Raw genomic sequence first — 20,268 nt, 5'->3', positions numbered from 1 at the left:
TGCAGCCCCCTCCAGCACTCCGAATCCCTTGGCCTCACCCCCCAGCCTGGAGCCCTCTCCTACACCCAAATCCCTCATCCCCAGCCCCACCCCAGAGCCAGAACCCCCATCCCAGAGCCCTCACCCCTTCCATACCCCAACCCCCTGCCTCAACATGCAGCCTGCTCCAGCACTCGAAATCTCTTGGCCCCAAGCCCAAAGCCCCCTCCTCCTCCCCAGACCCCTCATCCCCAGTCCCACCCCAGAGCCCAGAGCCCGAGCTGGAGCCCTCACCCCAACTCCCTGCCCCAGCCCGGAGTCCCCTCCCACACCCTGAACACCTCATTTCTGGCCCCACTCTGGAGCCCGCACCCCAAGTTAAAGTCCTCACCCCCTCCCACACTCCAACTCCCTTCCCCAGACCAGTGAAAGTAAGTGAGGGTGGGGGAGAGCGAGCCACCAAGGGAGGGAGAATGTAGTGAGTGCGGACGGGGCCTCGGGAAGGGGTTGGGCTAGGGTGTTTGGTTCTGGGCGAATAGAAAGTTGCCAACCCTAGTGCGGAGCCCCCTGGCTGCCCCTATGTGGAGGAGCCAGAGGAGGGACATGCCACTGCTTCTGGGAGCCGTGCAAAACCAGGGGAGGCAGGGAGCCTACCTTAGCCCCACTGCACCGCTGACCAGAGTTTTAATGGCATGGTGAGCCGTGCTGACCGGAGCCGCCAGGGTCCCTTTTCGATCGGTCATTCCATTTGAAAACCGGATACCTGGCAACCCTCTGCAGCCGCCACCCAGGCAGCTGTGGGAAGCTGTGGACCCTCCAAATGCCCTGGGCAGGGGAGCCAGGAGGCGGGGACATGGGCTGGGGACTGCTCTCGGGCCCCCCATCCTGAGCAAGTGGACGGTCCGTGGCGGCCCAGGCTGCTCTTACTCGGCTGGGCTCCAGCTTCTGGCCTTGCCAGGGTGGGCTGGGCCTCGGAGAGAAGAGCAGGGACAGGAGGCCGGGCCTGTAGTGAAAAGTGGATGGGCCAGGCCTGTCCTCTTTCAAAAGTCAGAGGGCCATGGCTCCTTGACCCCCCTGTTCCGGTGCCACTGTGGCCTGAGCAGTTGCAGAGCCTCCTGCTCCCTGATCACTTTTACCCACCCATCAGCCAGCCTTTGGACACAAAGCTATTCTGGGGCTCCAATGCAATTCTGCTTAGCCATCAACCATTGCTAGCTCTTGATGCTTGGCCCCTGAAGGAGGAGCAGAGTGAGGGAAAAGGCTCAGCAGGAGGGGGCTTTCCAAACACAAGTCCATGCGTGAAATCTCAGTCCTATGGGGCCAGGATTTCACTCATACTTAGGGTGCTGTGCCAAAGTAGAAGAAATATTATATGCAGCCCCCAAAACACCTAGAAGCGAGATTGTACTGTTGGTACAACACACCTCGGGACTGGCTATTGCAGTGTGATGTGCTCAGTGCTACTGAGGGAGTCAGTATAACAGCTAGGATATGACCTCTGGAATTCTTGGTTCACGGTCCTGTATTCAGACCACTACGAGTCAAAGAGTCAAATGAGTAAAAAAAAAAGAAGAAGTGTTTTTTCCCATAATTAGCTTACCTTTATAGAAGAAAAAATACGAGAAAAAGGTCAGTTTTTCTGAAATGTAGAGAAATGGTTCTCCTAAAAATTGTTTTTCTGATTTGAGTACTAAGGCTTTCTGGTTATGATCTGGGTGACGGGGTGCAATCAGCAACACCCTGATCACTGACATTGCTGCAGCCTGGGAAAGGCTGCAGGCCCAGCTGAGGGCAATTACACACATTCTGGTGGGGGATTGTGAACATTTGGGTGACAATCACAGGGCTAACAGGGTAATTGGGGGGAGAATATAAGGAGAGGAAAGAGAAAGCAAGGTGTATCTTAGGAGGCGCTCAGAAGGATGGTTCAGAGGATGGATGTCTGTGCTATAAGCTGTGTTGCATGGTATTGGTGTGTAAAATGGAAATAAATGGTGTGTGTGTGTGTGTGTGTGTGTGTGTGTGTGTGTGTGTGTGTGTGTGTGTGTGTGTGTGTGTGTGTGTGTGTGTGTGAGAGAGAGAGAGACTGTCTGAACTGGCCAGGAAGAGGAGTTCACTTTGTCACAGGGCACCTCCATCGCTACCATCTACCCTAATAATTTTGCCTGATGACAGGAGAAGATTCTCTTTGGTGGGAATGCAAAGAATATTCAGAAGATAAATGATCCAGAGAGTTAAAAAACGCTCTTGATATTTTGCCATCCGGTCTGTTCTAAAGCAGATGAAATTATTGTTTCAGTTTTGCCGAAATAAAATCTGACATGAACTAAAACTGGGTTCAGTGGAGGAGTGCAAATTGAAGTGATATTAATGGAAGCAAGTTTTCCATGGCATTTTCCCTAATTTGTGCTACTTCTTGATTGGTTTAGGAAAAGAAAGGTAAATGAATTCTGTTGCCATGGAAACTGTGTATTATGACTGTATCAAGGGGGCTTGTATGAATGTGCCCTAATCATGATCTAACCTATCACTCCACATGAAGAGCACATCTTGGAGTGTTCTTGCCTTCTGTGGCCTCTCTACACACGAGTCTTCTCTAATTAAATTTCTGGATACAGAGTTTATGGTGTTTTTTATGGAACAAAATTTACACATTCTCAGAAAGGCAAAATGAAAACTGCATCTGTTTTAGCTTTTATATTTATAGTGTTGTTTAAACCATAAACACCATCTGCTGTGTTACTAACATGAAGAAGATTTCATGACCTTTACAAAAGCTCTGTCATTTTCTTTAGAGTGAATCCAGTTGTTCCCTGATTTACAGCCCATGCAACATAACTCTGCTCAGAGGAGTTGCATGGGGTATAAGTCAGGACAGCAGTGCTGCCAACTCTTATGATTTTATTGTCAGTCTCATACTATTTGGTGTGTTGGTTTGAATCCCCAGCTCCTGTTATTGTGTGAGAATCTCAGATTTCATTTAAAAAAACCCTATGTTTCTAGCCCTCACGGTTGTAGAGGAAAACTTGAAAATATGCCATGAGTGTATCTGAAGGGCTCAGAAACCAGAAGGCAAAAGAAAACCCCCAAAGTTTAAAATGCTTTAAAAAGCTGATGATTTGGGGGGCCTAATTTAGGATTTTGAACCCGTGAGTTAGCAATACTGGGCCAGAATTTATCATGTTGTCCTCTAAAATGATCACAACTTAATAAATATTGTACTATTTATTGAGTGCTAGAGGTGAACTTAGCACTATACATACATGAAAAAAGAGACTGAGTATATGCTGTCTCCTCAGCAGGAAGAAGAGTAAAACACAATGGACCAAAGGTTCTCAAACTGTGGTCCGCGAACTCCATTCAGGTTGTCTGCAGATAGTTCCCTGTAAGTTGCACACCTGGGTGGCCACACATGAGAGAATGAAGGGCCACCCACCTAATTAGTGGAGCCACGCAGATGTAAAAATGGAAGGAATCACCAAAAATCACACAATATGCATCTCAGATAGATATACAAAAAAATGTCAGGTTTCAGAGTAGCAGCTGTATTAGTCTGTATCCGCAAAAAGAACAGGAGTACTTGTGGCACCTTAGAGACTAACAAATTTATTTGAGCTCAAGTACTCCTGTTCTTTTTAAAACAAAAAAATGTGAGTGTGATGAGAATTTTTGGCCCTATTCTATCCCATTATACACTGGAAGATACCTGATTCATACCAATTTCAGAATCAGTCTATCTGCGTTCATCATGCTCTCATATCAAGATACTCTCATTAGTTTGTTGTACAGTTAGATAATAATCTTACTGGTCCCTTAGGAAATATCTGAGCAGGTGAATATCTAATGTACCCCCTAAAATGGTTGGACAACTTTAACAAACACATGTGAAACAGAATGACACAGTGGCTTGAGCATTGGCCTGCTAAACCCAGGGTTGTGAGTTCAGTCCTTGAGGGGGCCATTTAGGGATCTGGGACAAAAATCTGTCTGGGGATTGGTCCTGCTTTGAGCAGGGGGTTGGACTAGATGACCTCCTGAGGTCCCTTCCAGCCCTGATATTCTATGGTTCTATGAAACAGTGCTCATCATGATGAGCAGAAGTGATGGGCATTCTCAGAGCTATGACTGGTCTGGGATCCTCGATAATGCCAGTATTTGGGGGGAGAAAGGCACAAGGTGTTTTTTTTTTTGTTATACACAGGTTCTTTGTCCTTCCTGCATGTTATAATCCATATTATAATGTAACTTCTAATACATGTAGAGACACAAATAGGTTATAACAGGAGCTAGTTGCAAGTTTTGGCTGCTGCCAGTGCTGGCATTAGGTTTGTGCTGGGCATTTGAGAAGTGTGTTTGATGTAAAAAGGGAAGAAAAAGGTGGGGCTTAGGCTTCAGCATGTATCTTAGCTTTGCAGGGTTCCCTGCTTACCACCCCCTAATGCTGGCCATGCACTTGCAACCCCACTAAATCCACCCAACGATCTCCCTGGGAAGTCACCACCCCCAGGTTGAGAAACACGGATATTATAGAGCAGTAAAAACAAGTCATTGTATGAAATTTTAGTTTGTACTGATTTCACTAGTGCTTTTTTATGTAGCCTATTGCAAAATGAGGCAAATATCTAGATTAGTTGATGTACCCCCTTTGTGTATCCCAGGGGTACATGTACTTCTGCTTGAAAACCACTGAATTAAGCTTCTTGACACCCATGTGAGTCAGGGAAGTGTTATCCTCATTTTATGGATAGGGAAAGTGAGGCACAGAGAGAGGTTAATTCAGTCTAGAGTCATATCCCCAGTGTCACAGTCCTTTAACTACTACATGACACCATGCTTCTACAGTATAACAGCCAAAAGAGTTAATGGTTTCATAGTCTATTAAAACTTCCACGTGACTTGTTTCAGATTTTGAAGGGGTGTGCTGAGGAAATATAGAGCTAATTATAGAGGCCATATTCAGAGAACATTCTGCTATGTTGGTGCTGGGAGTCCGAGGGATGGGGCTGCTGAAGTGGAGTAGACTTTCCAAAGATAAGGTCACATCCTCTAGACAGCATTTACATGTGTGTATATATCGTACAACTTTTGTGTTTACTCTCAATAAATCACCTTCTTCTTGAACTGTGTGTGGGTGTCTTACGAATTGACAATCCTCTGTACCACAGGCCTGAGGGCTATCTCTGCAAACCTACTTCTCTTCCTTTGTGAAATTCCCAAAGGATAAGTAACACTTGTAGGTTATAAAATCTGCTCTGATTTGAGACAGCAGTGTTAAGACAATTAACTATTAGCTCTGACAGCCTTGTGGCAATCCCTGCCTCATTCTGTAGGGACAAGCAGCAATAATAAATGTAGTCAGGGATACTGGCCCTGGCCCGCTCTCATGGGGGGTTATGTTAGCTTGCTGTCTCCTGCTATTTCAGCAGCTTTTGTGAGATGGCAGTCAGTTTGTAATATGGGAATTTCTGACAGTGAGTGAGATACAACTATTAGGAATATACATGAAACATCTACAGTATTTGTGGGGAGAAAGGCACAAGGTGGTTTGTCCTTCCTGCATGTTATAATCTGTATTATAATGTAACTTCTAATACATGTAGAGACACACACATAGGTTATAACAGGTGCTAGTTGCAAGTGTTTATAGTTAAATCTGAAATATGCTTTGCATTGTAACCTCTCCTTTTCATGTGCTCAGCTCTTGCTTAAATATTTCATTTTTGGTCTCAAATATTCTATGTTCTGCCCAAAGATGAATTATTTTTCAGAGCTGAAACAAAGTCCATGCAGACATTTTTTTAGTTCTCAGAGGAATAAAACAAGTATGCTTTTCTTACATTAAAGTCAACCACTTTTAAAAATAGGTCTTTGTCCAAACTAGCTGAAATATGAAAGCTGACACTTAGAGCAGACTTATCCTTCATTTGAAATATAGTGCCTGTGTTTGGCCTGAAAAAATGGTTTTCATTTACACTTGTGGCAAGGTACACATTCCCTGCCCTGGTAAATGAGAAGTTAACGATTTAGGCTAACTGACAGGTGATCCAGGGGGAGGCCATAAAAGCATCTGTTTCTAAAACACTGAGAGAGAGATTGTCTGTGAGCAGGTTCATCTCTGGGCAAGAAATCCTGGCTTGGGGCTTGTTTGATTAATTTGAATCTTTTGCTAACTGTTGATCTCACTGAAATATAAAGTTCTCTCTTAGAAAAAGATAGAAGTGGCTGATTTTGGGTTTTTGTTCTGAGTCCTTTCTTTAACCTACATTAATGTTGTGAACCTTTGAGAACAACATAGTGTGAAAATGCAGTATGTTTTTTCCAACGGTAGTAGGTGGCATCCTGTACTTAGGGGCAATGTGCCTTGCCTGTGCTGTGTGCTCTCTCTGAAACTAGATAAGAGGCAGCAGTTGGACTTTGCCTCCAGCAAGTGCCTTGTCCCTATGTCTTGAACATGAGATACACCATGAAAAGCAGCCTTGGAGTGCTTGCAGATGTCCCGATAGAGCTTTAAAAAGTTCCCAAGCGGAGTCAATAGACAGTTCATGGGCATGCAAGTTCTAATGAATTGCTGTTGGTTCAAGAATGTAGCACAAGCTGGAAGCAAGGTTGACTCAAGTTGAATGTGTCACACAGCTCCTATCATCTCAACCTAGCTTTTGTTCTAAAAAAACTAGACACTTATGAAGAAAACTGTTGAAGTTGTTGACTGTAGTATGATGGTGGATTCTATGGGATTTCACCTTTCCACAAATTAGCATTATATGTTAGAAATATTGGGCTAGATTAATCCCTGTACTGGTTTCTGAGGTGGCTTGCACCTCTTCCATTCAGGGATTTGTGGAGGCCAGTGCAAGCTTGTGCCCCTATTGTAATGGCTCCTATGAACATGCCTCCCTGTCTGTCCCCACCCTGCTCTGGAATGTTCCCTGAGCTTGTTATTCCTGAATAGGTGGCATACAAACCCCCTTGCCCCTGCACTACTGTCATGGATCCTTGGCACCAGCCCAGCTGCCACAAAGGAGCCATAGGGCAATGAGTAATTGGGCCAATTGTTGAGACAGCACTGGATGGCAGAAGGAATGGTAATAAGATAAAGCCTTTTGCCTCTATAGGGTGTTCAGATCCATCCCAAGTAAGTCACAGTTGTGACCACAAGTAATAATCATTTGACTGTTCAGTGGTTTTAGTCTAGTTCCAAATGGATAAGTGTCCACATAATCAAAAACCCCTACCATCATGATTGGCACCCTTGTTAGTAAGCTGAGCAGAGAGCGGGATGGTTATGGTGACTCTTTCACTAATAGGTATGGGCTGATATACCTATTGGTGTGGGGAATGTTGCCCTGCTGCTGCTAGTTCATTACTTGCTCTATGAATAAACACAGAAAGAGATTATTTCTTTGAATTCTTGGGAGGTACTGAAATACTGCTGGGCTGGTTATCCTAGACAGAGAGGATTTCAGTCTTCACGTCTAAATGTCCAGCACCCTTCGTAATCAATATCACTCATTCAAAAATATTTCTAAAGAATCATTCATTATCTGGAAGTATGTGTTGTGATGTGACAGGATATAGACTGTACAAAAATGAGGGCAAATACCAGCGAATAAGACTGAGACCCTATCATGGAGTATATATGTGTATCCAATAGGCACGCATCTATATTTCTGGAGAAACTTTCCTGACAGGTAGAAGAGCCACAGTTGGAAACTCTTACTGAGGGATACAGAAATTACCTGCCAACAAGTGAACCAATTAAAGAGCTATGAAGGATGTGCGGTGTAGAAAGCCTGAAGCTATCAAGTTAACTGCTCAAGGTCAGATTATAGTTTGGAATATTGGAATACTAACCCTAACCCTCTCCCCCCTGTTTTAGCAGGTGCTACTCTGAAGTAACGGTCATTCACATTCAATCCTATGTAAGTTGTTACGAGTTTTACCCATCCAGAAACCCTATTATAGCGAGCGATTCCTGGAGCCCCATGGAATTTAGATACGTGTACCCCCCCCCCCCCCGCAAAAAGGCAGCTTGCTGCACCATCTAGTGGATGAAAAGGGACTTTATGAATTTCTTTAGTTTTTCATCAAGAATTTTTAACAAATTGTTTAAAAATTATTTCATTACCTAGTTTACTAATATTTTAAACAGTAAAAGTTAATTAGTTTTGAAAATGTAGTTTACATTTCACTTATTCTTGTCCATTCTCCCAGTTTTAGGGTGACCAGATGTCCCAATTTTATAGGGACAGTCCCGATATTGGAGGCTTTTTCTTATATAGAAGCCTATTACCACCGTCCTGATTTTTCACACTCGCTGTCTGGTCACCCTACCCAGTTTGGACAACAGAAAAGGGTCTCGTGAGTTTCAATGTAGGTTTTCTAGCCAGTGAGAGGGGGTTTCGCTTCAGCAGGGAGTTGAAAGTTGCCGCTAGTGGCCCGCTCTCTGCCCCGTCTGAAAGGCAGGGCTGACGGCGCTGTGCTTACGCTGGGCCCGAGCTTGCCAGGCTTAGTCACACTATTCGCTTATTTATACAAAGGGAGCAGAGCGGAGCGGCCCCTCCTCTTCGCCACGAACGGGTGGGTGGAAGATGAACCCTCCCTCAGCTAGGTGCACAGAGGCAGGGCCTGCTCCGGACAGCGATTCCCCCCCCATGAATGGTACCGCCCACTCTCAGGCGACGGCAGGGAGTAAAGAGAGTGGGGTTACAGTTCTCGCGAGAAATAAACTAGGACGTGGAGACCGTAGTTGTTGGTTGGCATGGAAACGGCGTTCCCGGATGTACTGTGCACGGGAGCGCAGCGAGGCTGGGAAAGGGGCTCGGTGCGCCAGCCGGCACAGGGAGGGCAGCGGAGCGGGGCACGCGCGACCCCGCGCTGAGTCCGTTGTTGCAGCGCTTGGCTGCGCTCCCGCAGGGTGAGTGTAGGGGCGGGGCTGGGTGGAGTCGGGACCGCGCACGCTGTGGGGCTCCATAGCTGTGGGCTCTGGTCTGTTGCCCTCCATAGGGCTGGGAGCTGAGGGTCTGTTGGAGGGGAGGGTCTGTTGGAACAATTTTTATAGTGGGGGTGCTGAGTGCCATTGAACCAAACTGTAAATCCTGTTCCTGATGGAAACCACATCGAGTCGGGGGTGCAGTAGCACCCCCCAGCACCCCTAGTTCTTGCACCTGTGGATGAGGGGAGTGGGGGGGCTCCTCCCCAGAGCCTCGCCCTCGCTGCATCCCCTGTAATGGGCAGCACAGGAAGACGACATACAGGGCATTCTCCAGAGGGGAGCTAACCAGGGCTACGCATCCCACCGGTTGCCCCAGAGCAGGAGCTCCATGCTGCTGGGCCCGAGAAGTGTATTCTGCTGCCTGGGTTTGCACTGTTCCAAATGCACCCACACACAGCGTGGTAGAGCACTGAAGGGGGCCATGTGGCAAGCGTTGTCTGGCAGCAGCACCCGCCACTAATCTTGAGGGAAGCACGCCTGGGGGCCCACGTATTTGCATCCGGCTGTCTCAAGGAAGAGACTTCTTGGGTGTAGGTTATTCCCTGTACATGATGGAATAACCAGTGTGCAAGAAGTGCTTCAGCTATGTGATTGGCAATGTCTGATTACATCTGTTGCTGTTGGCTGTTTTGTAGCTGTGTTGGTCCCGGATGTGAGAGTGACCAGGTGGGTCAGATAATATCTTCTATTGGACCAGCTTCTGGTGGTGAAAGAGACATGCTTTTGAGGTACATGGATATCTTCTTTAGGTCTGGGAAAGGTGATCTTTTAAAAAATCATTTTTAAAGAGTATCTTTCCCACACCTGAAGAAGAGCACTTTGTAGCTCAAGAGCTGGTCTCTTTCATCACCAGAAGCTAGTCCAATAAAATATATTGCCTCATCTGTATTTTCTCTCTTACATCTGTTATTAGCATATCTTTCAGCAACCCAAAGAAATATCTAAAATAGACTCAAATATCTTGTCATGTGGCTTATGCTCTCACTTTGGATTAATTGCTTGCATCTAGCCATATAGGGAATTTCAGTCCTTTTCTTTCCATGCTTCTTGAAAAGAAACAATTTTGAATTGATTGAAAACTTTGGCAAAAGTATCTATGAAGTTTAGTTTTAAAAGTTTTCATTTTGGTTTTTTGGGGGCTTTTTTCCCTTTTTTCTTTTCTTCTTTTTTTAATGCTCTTTCTTCTTTTTTTGCCAAGTCCCACCCTTGTTTCCATTTGGTAACTGAAAAAGGGAGGAAAGAAACTGAAAAATATAAGACACAATTTTTGTTTTAGTGAAAAAACAATTTCTGATGGCCCAAAATGCTCCTTGACTAAGTTTGAGAATTTTTGACCACCTCAGAAAACTAGATATAAAGAGAAATAAAATGTAAATATATTTTTCAAGTTAACTATTTTAGGAAAATATATCTGAAAGAACACAACAGGAAGAAATTATGTGTGTGAGAAGTTGCAGAAGTTTATGACGTACTTCTCACCTTTCTGTCTCCCAGGCTCACTACTTCAGTGTTAAATTTGACTTTTCTCTTTTTTCCTCTGTCCATTCTCTTGCTAAGTCTTATTTCTTACTCTTTAATCAGAGTTTCTTCTATTTGATATCCCCATTGATTAAACTCCTCGTTTTTGCAATAGTCAAGTCTCGTGTGGATTTACTTTCCATATGCTTTACAAGGCTCATCATTTATCTCAGGCATTTGGGGAGGACAGTGTCTGAAGGTTTGGGAAGATTTATCTGGGCTTGGAGTGTGTGTCATTGCTCATCCTTCCATAAATAAATAAGATCAACCTACCATGTAACTATATAATTATATGAAATGTTTTAATATGAATGTACATTTAAAGTGTTGCAGCCAAAATATAGGATGTGGAGCCAATTGATTGATTAAAAGCTTTGCAAATCAGAATAAATAAGTACGGTAAATTTCTCCTTTCTGTCATACCTGCCTCTTTTCTGTGTTTGTAAAATGCTGTGTAAATGTAATGTTCTGTATATATGATTTTAAATAATAATAATAATATTGTGGTATGCCTTACACTGAAGTGAAAGTCATATTGCCCACTGCCATTTGACTGTAGCATACATTTCACATCATTTACTGGGATGTATTCTATATGTCCACTAAATACTCCAACCTTGCTGTTTTCTTTTGTTTGATGCTATCTTTGTTGAGCCAAGGTTTAAAATGGTCTGTTTTGGTATTTCTTCTTGGTGAGAACATTTTTAGGGATTGAACACGCTGTTCACATACACTTATAGTGCCTGCCTCCAACCTACTTAATTTTTGGCTGGGTCTGGGACCCTATATAACTCATATACCTAACTTTGTTTTGCACTTTTCTTAAACGTATGTGTATTGTATACATTGTTTATAAAGGTTGTTTAATTTGTTAGGGGTAGGACTTGTAGTTTTGTTTAATTTGTTGCCTAAGCCTTGTGGGGTTTTTTGTTTAATAAATAAGCTATTGATATGTGGTAGCATTTGTTGTTCTCTGTCTGTCCATTTTAGATCACAATGGATATTACAAGGGGAAACTTGGATGAAATTTCAAGGCCTGCATCTAGCTCAAGAGCGCATCCTGTAAGCAGAGCTTTAAGTGCATCTTTGGAGGTTCTAACACCAGAGCCATGCTTGTCAAAGGTATGAGCTTTGGTATGTCACAACTTCCGGGTGTCTTATTTTTCCCTATCTATAAAATGAAAAGAATAAACCTTTGTAAAATATTTATAACGTGCTTTATGGATGGAAAACTGATATGTAAATGCTAGTCAGTATTATCATAGAAAGAAAGTAACTTAAAATGCATTTCTAGTTTCAAGAGTGAGTGTGTGTACACAGATCAGCTCTTTGTATGTATTTAGAGTAATATTTGCTTGCTTTAATGACTTACATAAATCTGTACTACTTTTCCCCTCTATTAGCCTAGATCATATTCTGTTTTATGTACCACTAGTCAAATTAACTAAATTCTTCCCTCAATTAAAGCTTTGTTACCCCATTGATAACAGGAGGGTTGCCCAGATGTAACTTGGGACAGAGTTTGTAATGGTTCGTGGGGTACCCAGGACTGTGAATCACCTTGTTAAAACCTCCCCCCTGTTGTGATCCTGTTTTCCAGAATGTAATTGCACTACCTGATTACTTCCTAAGTGGAGGATAAAGCGATGTCTTCCTTACCTTCTCCTTCTATCCCCCAAAGTTCATAGCTTGTACCCAGAGTTTATTCTCCAGTGTGCTCCAGTGTGTTGATTTCACATCCCTCCACCTGTTGACTTTGTATGGAAATGTGGCTTCCATTGTGTCGACTTACAATGCTCAGTTTACATGCTGACAGAGAGAAGAATAAACATCTTTCCTCTGGCAAACAGAAAACTTGTTTGTCAGCTCTGCTTTGATACAGGCTATCATTCTGTCTGAACTGTCTCACAACCATGAGTGCCTAGCTCAGGACAGGGTGTCCGAAACAGGGAAGACACTCCAAACCGATGGTATGTTCTATAATTAGATTTCACCAACCCAGTAACAAATATGAACTCCTGGATCATTATAACAGTCTTACTGTGAAGTCACAGACAGTCCCCTTAGGCTCTCCAGTTTATCTTGCTACCAAAGCAGGCTGGACTTAGTGATTAAGTGATCGCTCTCACCAAAAATCACACAATATTCAGGTTGCTTCCAGTCCCCAAGAGACCAGTAATTTACCTTAGATCAATTGGTACCCTAGATCTTACACCAAAGACACTGCCTGTAGCCAATCCTGTCATGAACTATCTACAGGCTTATCATCTAGGAAAAAGGCTTGAGTTATTTACAGGTTAAAGCAAGCTAACATGCACACTAATGAGTTGCAGTTTAAAACCTAAGAGTCACAGAGTTTTAGTGATCTGTCAATTCAAAACGTCTTTCAGAGCAAACCCAAGGATAATCCTGGGGGTTCTCTTACTTCAGTTTAAATTCTCTGGCCCTGTAAGAGTTCAAACAGCAAAGAGATGAAAAATTCTCTTGTGACCGTGTTTTCTTTTAGAGTTAGGCTGACTTACGTCGACATAACCATGTTAGTGTCTTCACTAAAATTTTGCTCCCGCTGCTGTAACTTACTTGCTATGCCAACTTAACTCCACCTCCACAAGCGACGTAGAGTTTAGATTGACATAGACTGTTAGTGGCCTCCAGGAGGTGTCCCACGATGCCCCACCTTGACCACTCTGGTCACCGTTGTGAATTCTGCTGCCCAGTGGCCAGGTACACAGGAAGCTGCCTCTCCCCTTTAAAGCCCCGTGAATTTTTGAAATGGCATTCCATGTTTGCTCAGCTTGGAGAGCTCACATAGCAACTCTCAAGCATATCTGACAACTTCCTAGCTGACCATGCTGGTTCCATGCTGCAGATGTGCTCCTGCCTGGAGTACACAAGAAGTGTTTGATCTCCTGAGTCTGTGGGGAGAAGAGGCTGTGCAGGCACAGCTCCAATCCAGCCATAGAAATGTCGACATCTATGAGCAGATTGCTTGGGTCATGGAGGAGGAGGGCTATAAGAGGGAGCAGCAGCATGAAAGCCAAGGAGATGCAGCTGGCAAACCAGAAGGCAAAGGAGGTTAATAATTGCTCTGGTGCGGAGCCATTGACCTGCTGCTTTTACACAGAGCTGCATACCATCCTTGAACGAGACCTCACCACCACCCAAAAGAGTCTCATGGATAGTTAGAAAGTGTTACAGGCCCCCACTGTGAACAGCGAAGAGCAGAAGGAATATTGGGAACAGGCGACCGATGAATCCAGCTGTGCAGCAAGCCAGGACATGTTTTTGAATCCTGCGCAGTCCAGCCAGTCCTTACAGTCCAGGACAGGGGAGCGTGATGCAGGGAAAGGAACCTTTGGTAAGTATGCAGTTTGCTTTGATATTGCAGGGATGGAACCCACAAAGTACCAAGACATACACGTTGATTTACTCTTTTTTTCTTATGCTAGATGAGGTAGTGAAACAACCAATAGAGGTAGAGTTGCCATCTGCTTTTCATTCCCCTGTGGAGTTCAGCAGAGGGAGCCCCATGGAACAGTTTGTTTATGTGCACCGGGACGTCCTATGAATCCTCCAGAGATCTCGAGGAAACTTTCCTGGAGGTAGTCTGCAATTCTCTGCTGAAGTTTTCTGGGAGGGCTGCCTGATTTCTTCCACTGCAATAGGCTGCTTTCCCATGCCACTTAGCGATTACATCCTCAGACATCATTGCAGCACACAGCCTAGCAGTATATGGCCCCAGTCGGCAGTTGCACGCCTGCAGGCCCAGTTCCCTTTCAGCCTCCGTTACCCTCAGGAGTGAGATATCAGCGAAAATCATGACCGCCTGTGGAAATCGGTGCCAGTATTCAGTTCAGTTGCCCAATATGCATGTAATCATGGCCGTGAGCTATGCCCCCTTATTTCCCTAACTCGCCCCTTTCCCCCAGGGCCATGCTCACCATAGCTGGGACGGTCACCATGATCCATCAGTCCCAAAGAGAAGTGATTTAGTGCTCGCAACTTGTGTGGATCAAGGGCAGTGAGTTCTATATAGCAGGTTTCCACTTATCTTGTAAATACACTCACAATTGCACCTATGTGCATTGTATCTTTTGCAGCTGGAAATGTGGCCTTGAGGCTCTTTCCATCCACACCAGTGGAGCAGCTCAGCCAGATAGGGAGGAGAACAAAGAGGACATGGGATGACATGTTCCAAGAGATCCTGTAAGCCTCTGCTGCTTTGGCTACTGAGCACTGGGCTTGGAGAATCACCCCCGCAGACAGCATGACCAGGGATAGAGCAGAGAGAAGAAAGATGTGGGAAATGGACAGGGAAGTGCAGCAGGAGATGCTAGCGCTTCTCCAGCAGCAAACAGACATGCTGCAGACTCTTGTTGACCATCAGGTTCAACAGTACCATGCTCACCTTCCTCTGCAGCTCATAGAAAATGATATTTTGGGACCTCCCTACACACACACACATTCCACATAGCGGCTGGGGCCGCTGCACTACCACTCTACCTCGGGGAGAGTACAGGCAGTCACAGCTGCACATGCACTGACCTGTGAAAGACACAGTTGGTGTATGTGTTTCTGAAATGGAAATGACTGTTGTTTCCCCTTCAAAAGTTCTTTCCCCTTTATTTATTAAGTTTTATTTAGTTATAATGTGTCTGTTTGCATGGGCATGGAATAAAACTCTATTTATGGAAACTTAATTCATCTTTATTAGTTCACAACATATGCTGGCTGGGGTGCTAGTAATAGGTGCATTTGCAATGTTATATTACTACACACACAGCACTCATTACAAGATTCATACTGGGTGCAAAAGAGCAGTGCCAGGTAGAGCACACTACAGCAACACACATTACTGTGGCTCACTATTGAAATGGTCTTTCAAAGCCTCTCTGAGCCAAAGAGCTTTGTGTTGAGCTCTTCTTATAGCCCTGGTATCTGGCCACTCAAAATCAGCAGACAGCTGTTCCATGTCTGCCCTCCACCCCAGCAGAAACTTTTCCCCCTTTGCTTCACAGATTTTATGCAAGACACAGCAGGCAGCTATAACCAGCGGGATACTTTTGTCACTGAAGTCCAATCTCATGAGTAGACAGTGCCAGCGACCTTTTAAATGACCAAAAGGCACATTCAAGTGTCATTCTGCATCTGCTGAGCCAGTAGTTAAAGCGCTCCTTGCTGCTGTCGACATGGCCGGGGTACGGTTTCATGAGCCATGGGAATAAGGGGTAGGCTGGGTCTCCCAGGATCACTGTTGGTATTTCAGTATTCCCAATGCTAAACTGCCGGTCTGAAAAGAAAGTCTCTGCTTGCAGCTTTCTGAACAGTCCTGTTGGTGTCACTAGGCATCACCCTAGGTAACTCGGGGGGTTGGAAGACCTGAGAGTAGATAAAGCCCTCCCGCTCTAGGCCTAAGTGAATCAAAGCCCCTGCATGTTAAACTTTACTAACCTCACAGGCCAGCAGCTGGGAAGCAGTAGTGATAAGGGAAACCTACATGCTTCTAGCTGAAGGACAAGATTACTTGCAGAAAGAAACAGTGAGAACAAGCTGCACAGCCAAGGTCGTGTAATGTAACCAGAGGGAGAAAGGGGAAGAGGTGGGAATGGAGGAGGGGGGGTGAGAAAGGGTGGGGGAAGAAGGGAAAGGGTTAGCTGCAAAATCTATAACAGATAAAGGCCGCTTATGTTGGTGTGCTTGATTTGAGACGTGCCTGTCTCCTTGCACCACTTTGAGATCTCAAATAAACTTTGATTGCTTCTCCACCCTGGTGTGTTTATTGGCGTGACGCACACCGGGCAACGGACCCTGCTGTTGCTGTCCTCGGGCACTCTGTGCCGGCAACAGTCCTGTGTTTTTAAAGATGCGAGCCTCATGCATCTTCCCTGACCAGCCCACATTCATGTCAATAAAGTGTCCCTAGCGAGCCACCAGCGCTTACATTACTATAGAAAAGTAGCTCTTTTTGTTGATGTACGCGGTGGCAAGGTGGTCAGGTATCAAAATAGGGATGTGTGCGCCATCTATTACCCCACCACAGTTTGGGATCCCCATTGCTGCAAAACCATCCATTATATCCTGCAACTTGCACAGACTCGCAGTCCTTCATAGCAGGACTCAATTAATGGCCCTGCACACTTGCATCACAACAGCCCCCATGGTGGATTTCTCAACTCCAAACTGATTCCCGACTGATCGGTAGCAATCAGGTGTCACAAGTTTCCACAGAGGAATCACCACTTGCTTCTCCACTTCAGTGCAGATCGCATTTTAGTTTTGCTGCACTGGAGGGCGGGGGTGAGCTCTGCACACAGATTCAGGAATGTGGCCTTGCACATCTGAAACTTCTGCAGCCACTGCTTGTCATCCCAAACCTGCATGACAATGTAATCCCATCAGTCTGTGCTCATTTCTTGGGCCTGGCACCGGCGTGCCACCATCTGCAGTTGCACCATGAATGCCTCCAACAACTTTGAATTGTTTCTATATCCCACAGCTATCTAGCCTCCACAGACTCGTCATGTTCCCCATGGCTCTGCAAATACTTCAGGATCAGGTGCCCCATGCTTGCAATGCTCATCACAATAGTGCAGAGCTGTGCAGGATCCATGCTTCTGACACAGATGACGGGCTGGAAGCATGGGTTTGTGGGGATTTTGAAAAAAGGTGTGAAACATTATGGGATGCAGATGAAATTATGGGATGGAGAATACTGCAATTTGGGATGTTGAAATCATGCTCCCAGTCAGGAGTGCATGACTTTTTTGGGCCCCATGAGGCATTGCAAACCTCACAAAAATACCCTGTGCTAGATGGTGGCAAGTTGCACAGTGTAATAAGTACCCAGGGTTCACTGCTCTCTGCATTGATATAAGCGCTGCTAGTGAGGACATGTGCTGCTGACACGAGGAGTGTAGTTTGGACACGCAAAAGCGATTTAATTACTGTGGCAGCTGTATGCCGACGTAACCTAGGTCCACATAATTCTGTAGTGTAGACATGCCCTTAATCTTCCAGTATGAGACGAGCTGTCTTGCATGTACATTTCTAAGGTGTGATAGGGCCATTCATCAATCCTTTGTGTCACGATGTTCCTTAATGTCTCATTTCATCTTGGTAGGCCACCTAAATGGTTTTCCCATGCCTGGCTTCACAAGTTCAGAGCAAACATTTTCAAAGTTATAAAGCAAAGCTTACATATTTCCTTATGGCATGGAATACAGATATTACAAGTGAGATGAATGCATGCAGCAATTTACAAGCATTTCACAGAGTCTAAACTCTGAATACATTTAGCACACACCTTAACTTTTTATAGTTGTCACAAATTTCAGTAGTGTTGTGACCCTGTGTTCCAGATTGCAACACCACTCACTCAAATTTGGCCCAGCTGCCCCTTCATAGGGGTGGGTAGACCAAATTTGAGTCAGTGGCGTTGTGACCCTCAGTCAGATTTGGTCTGACCACTCCTCTAAAGGGGTGGTTGGGCCAAATTTGAGTGAGTGGTGTCGCAGCCTGGCACATGGAGTTGCAACACCACTCAAATTTGAACTAACTGTACCAAAACCACAACTATACCAAACAGCGTCTGCAACTTTTGAACAAAAAGAGTCACAGTTTTCTTACAGGCTAGGGTGACCAGATGTCCCAATTTTATAGGGACAGTCCCGATTTTGGGGTTTTTACCTTATATAGGCTCCTATTACCCCCCCCCCCCCCATCCCCTGTCCCTATTTTTCACACTTGCTGTCTGGTCACCCTATTACAGGCTTAATGCTGATACATGAGCCAGAAAGGGCACAACTTGACTTTCAGATCCTGGGTTGTATTTGCGTGGTTAACAGTTAGAATAGATGTGACAATATCTCTTATTGGACCAACTTCTGTTGATGAAAGAGACAAGCTTTCAAGCTACACAGAGCTCTTCTTCAACTCTGTGTAGCTCAAAAGCTTGTCTCTTTCACCAAGGGAAGTTGGTCCAATAAAAGATTATCCATCTTGTCTATCTAATATCCTGGGACCAACATGGCTACAACTAACACTGCAAACAAGTTAGAATAAATGTCATTGCACTTGTAAACTGAGCACACTTGGGAGATCTCATCTAAGTGGAATTCCTGATTAAGCACATCCTGACTAAGGTGAGGGCTCTGTAATGAGTGGATTACAATTAAGAGATGTTTCCAGTGTCATTATTTAATTATTCAACAAATTCCAGTGTAAGTACAGTGTTTGCCCCCACTGTGAAGATATTAATCTTTGAAATCAAATTTGAATTTCAGGGCAAGGAGTGTGGTGTAGCATTAGATCAGTGTCTGGGAATCAGGATGCCAGAGTTAAAGTACTGCATTGACTTGCTGTGAGGTTTTGAGCAACTCATTTTATCACTTTGTGCCGCAGTTCACTCATATGTACAATGAGGATAATACCTATGTACCTGACAGAGGTGTTGTAAAGCTTTTTTATTTGTAAAGTGCTCTGAGATCCCTGGATAGAAGCAGCTGCAGAACTGCAAAGTCTGGTTTGGTGTCACTATTATTAGCAGTCATAAGAAAGAAAAGAAAGTATTTTTTAAAGATTAATACTTTTGTGGAAATTGTTAATTTACATAATTTTTAGGTTTCTTCACCAGTTGATCGTAAAGAAGACAATTCACGAAACAGCAGTGTAGAGGAAGACAAAGATGATGATAGCGAGAAGCATGAAATGAAGAAAATGAGAATATCGCCACAGACTTCTGAGGGGGAAATTAACTGCATTTTCCAGCAGCAGATACAAAATGCTAATGAGCGTCCAGGTATGAGAATGACTAAGTTTACCTTGTCGGTCAGCAATGCCAACTACTGTTATAGAACTTTGGTAAAATTCTACTCTTGAATCTGCAGATGGGGAATTCTGTGTCTGTAAGAACAGAATGATGGAGTCAAAATTCACCCTGTGGATATGAGAGCAGAACTTTGTTCTTAGGCTAGGTCTACACTAACCCCCCAATTCGAACTAAGGTACGCAACTTCAGCTACGTGAATAACGTAGCTGAAGTTCGAAGTACCTTAGTTCGAACTTACCTCGGTCCACACGTGGCAGGCAGGCTCCCCCGTCGACTCCGCGGTACTCCTCTCGCCAAGCAGGAGTACCACAGTCGACGGCGAGCACTTCCGGGTTCGACTTATCGCGTCTAGACAAGACGCGATAAGTCGAACCCAGAAGTTCGATCACTCGCCGCCGAACTACCGGGTAAGTGTAGACCTACCCTGAGTATTTCATATTTGCACTTATGTGAATTAACTTGGAGGAGGAAAAAAAAGTCATGGATGACAGGTGCCCTAGCATTTGTCAGTTATCTCAGTTTTTCCAACCTAGCAATTGCAAGTGTACAATATACATCTGAAAAAGAAATATTTTAAATAAAATGAAGTACTGCATTTTCTAATAATAATACTTGGTACTTATAGGAGATCTTCAGATGGAAGGTGCTAATACACTTTACAGATATTAATAAAATAAAGCTTCCCAATACTTCTCTCACCCTAAAACATGAGTAAGCATATATTGCCATTTTACAGGTAGGGAGATGAAGGCACAGAAAGCTTAAATGACTTGTTCCAGGTCACACCAAGATTCTGCGGTAGGGCCAGGAGTGAAGCAGATTGCTTGATTCCTAGTCCTGTGTTCAAACCACAAAGTCATAATGTACTGGAATGTGCCTTTTCTAGACAGTAATCTGCTGTGGAGTGTTTTTAGAGATGCTATTTTATGATTGACAGGAAGAAAAATTGTAC

At 44.5% G+C, this 20,268-nt stretch overlaps 1 protein-coding gene across 1 annotated transcript in view; it reads left to right on the top strand.

Annotated features, from left to right (window-relative positions):
* The first annotated feature begins 8,820 nt into the window (after positions 1–8,820).
* The window catches only part of FSIP1 (fibrous sheath interacting protein 1), a 170,512-nt gene continuing 159,064 nt past the window's right edge, over positions 8,821–20,268 (top strand). Inside the window, exons 1-3 of the mRNA XM_065404378.1 lie at positions 8,821–8,893; positions 11,480–11,611; positions 19,109–19,286. Coding sequence (XP_065260450.1) covers positions 11,486–11,611; positions 19,109–19,286 — 304 coding nt within the window. The 5' untranslated portion in view covers positions 8,821–8,893; positions 11,480–11,485. The remainder of the gene's footprint in view (positions 8,894–11,479; positions 11,612–19,108; positions 19,287–20,268) is intronic.

The sequence above is a fragment of the Emys orbicularis genome, chromosome 4, assembly GCF_028017835.1.
Source record: "Emys orbicularis isolate rEmyOrb1 chromosome 4, rEmyOrb1.hap1, whole genome shotgun sequence".
Classification (NCBI taxonomy): Eukaryota; Metazoa; Chordata; order Testudines; family Emydidae; genus Emys; species Emys orbicularis.
Note: the sequence above shows the minus strand (reverse complement) of the source record. Positions and strands in the feature narration are given on the sequence as shown.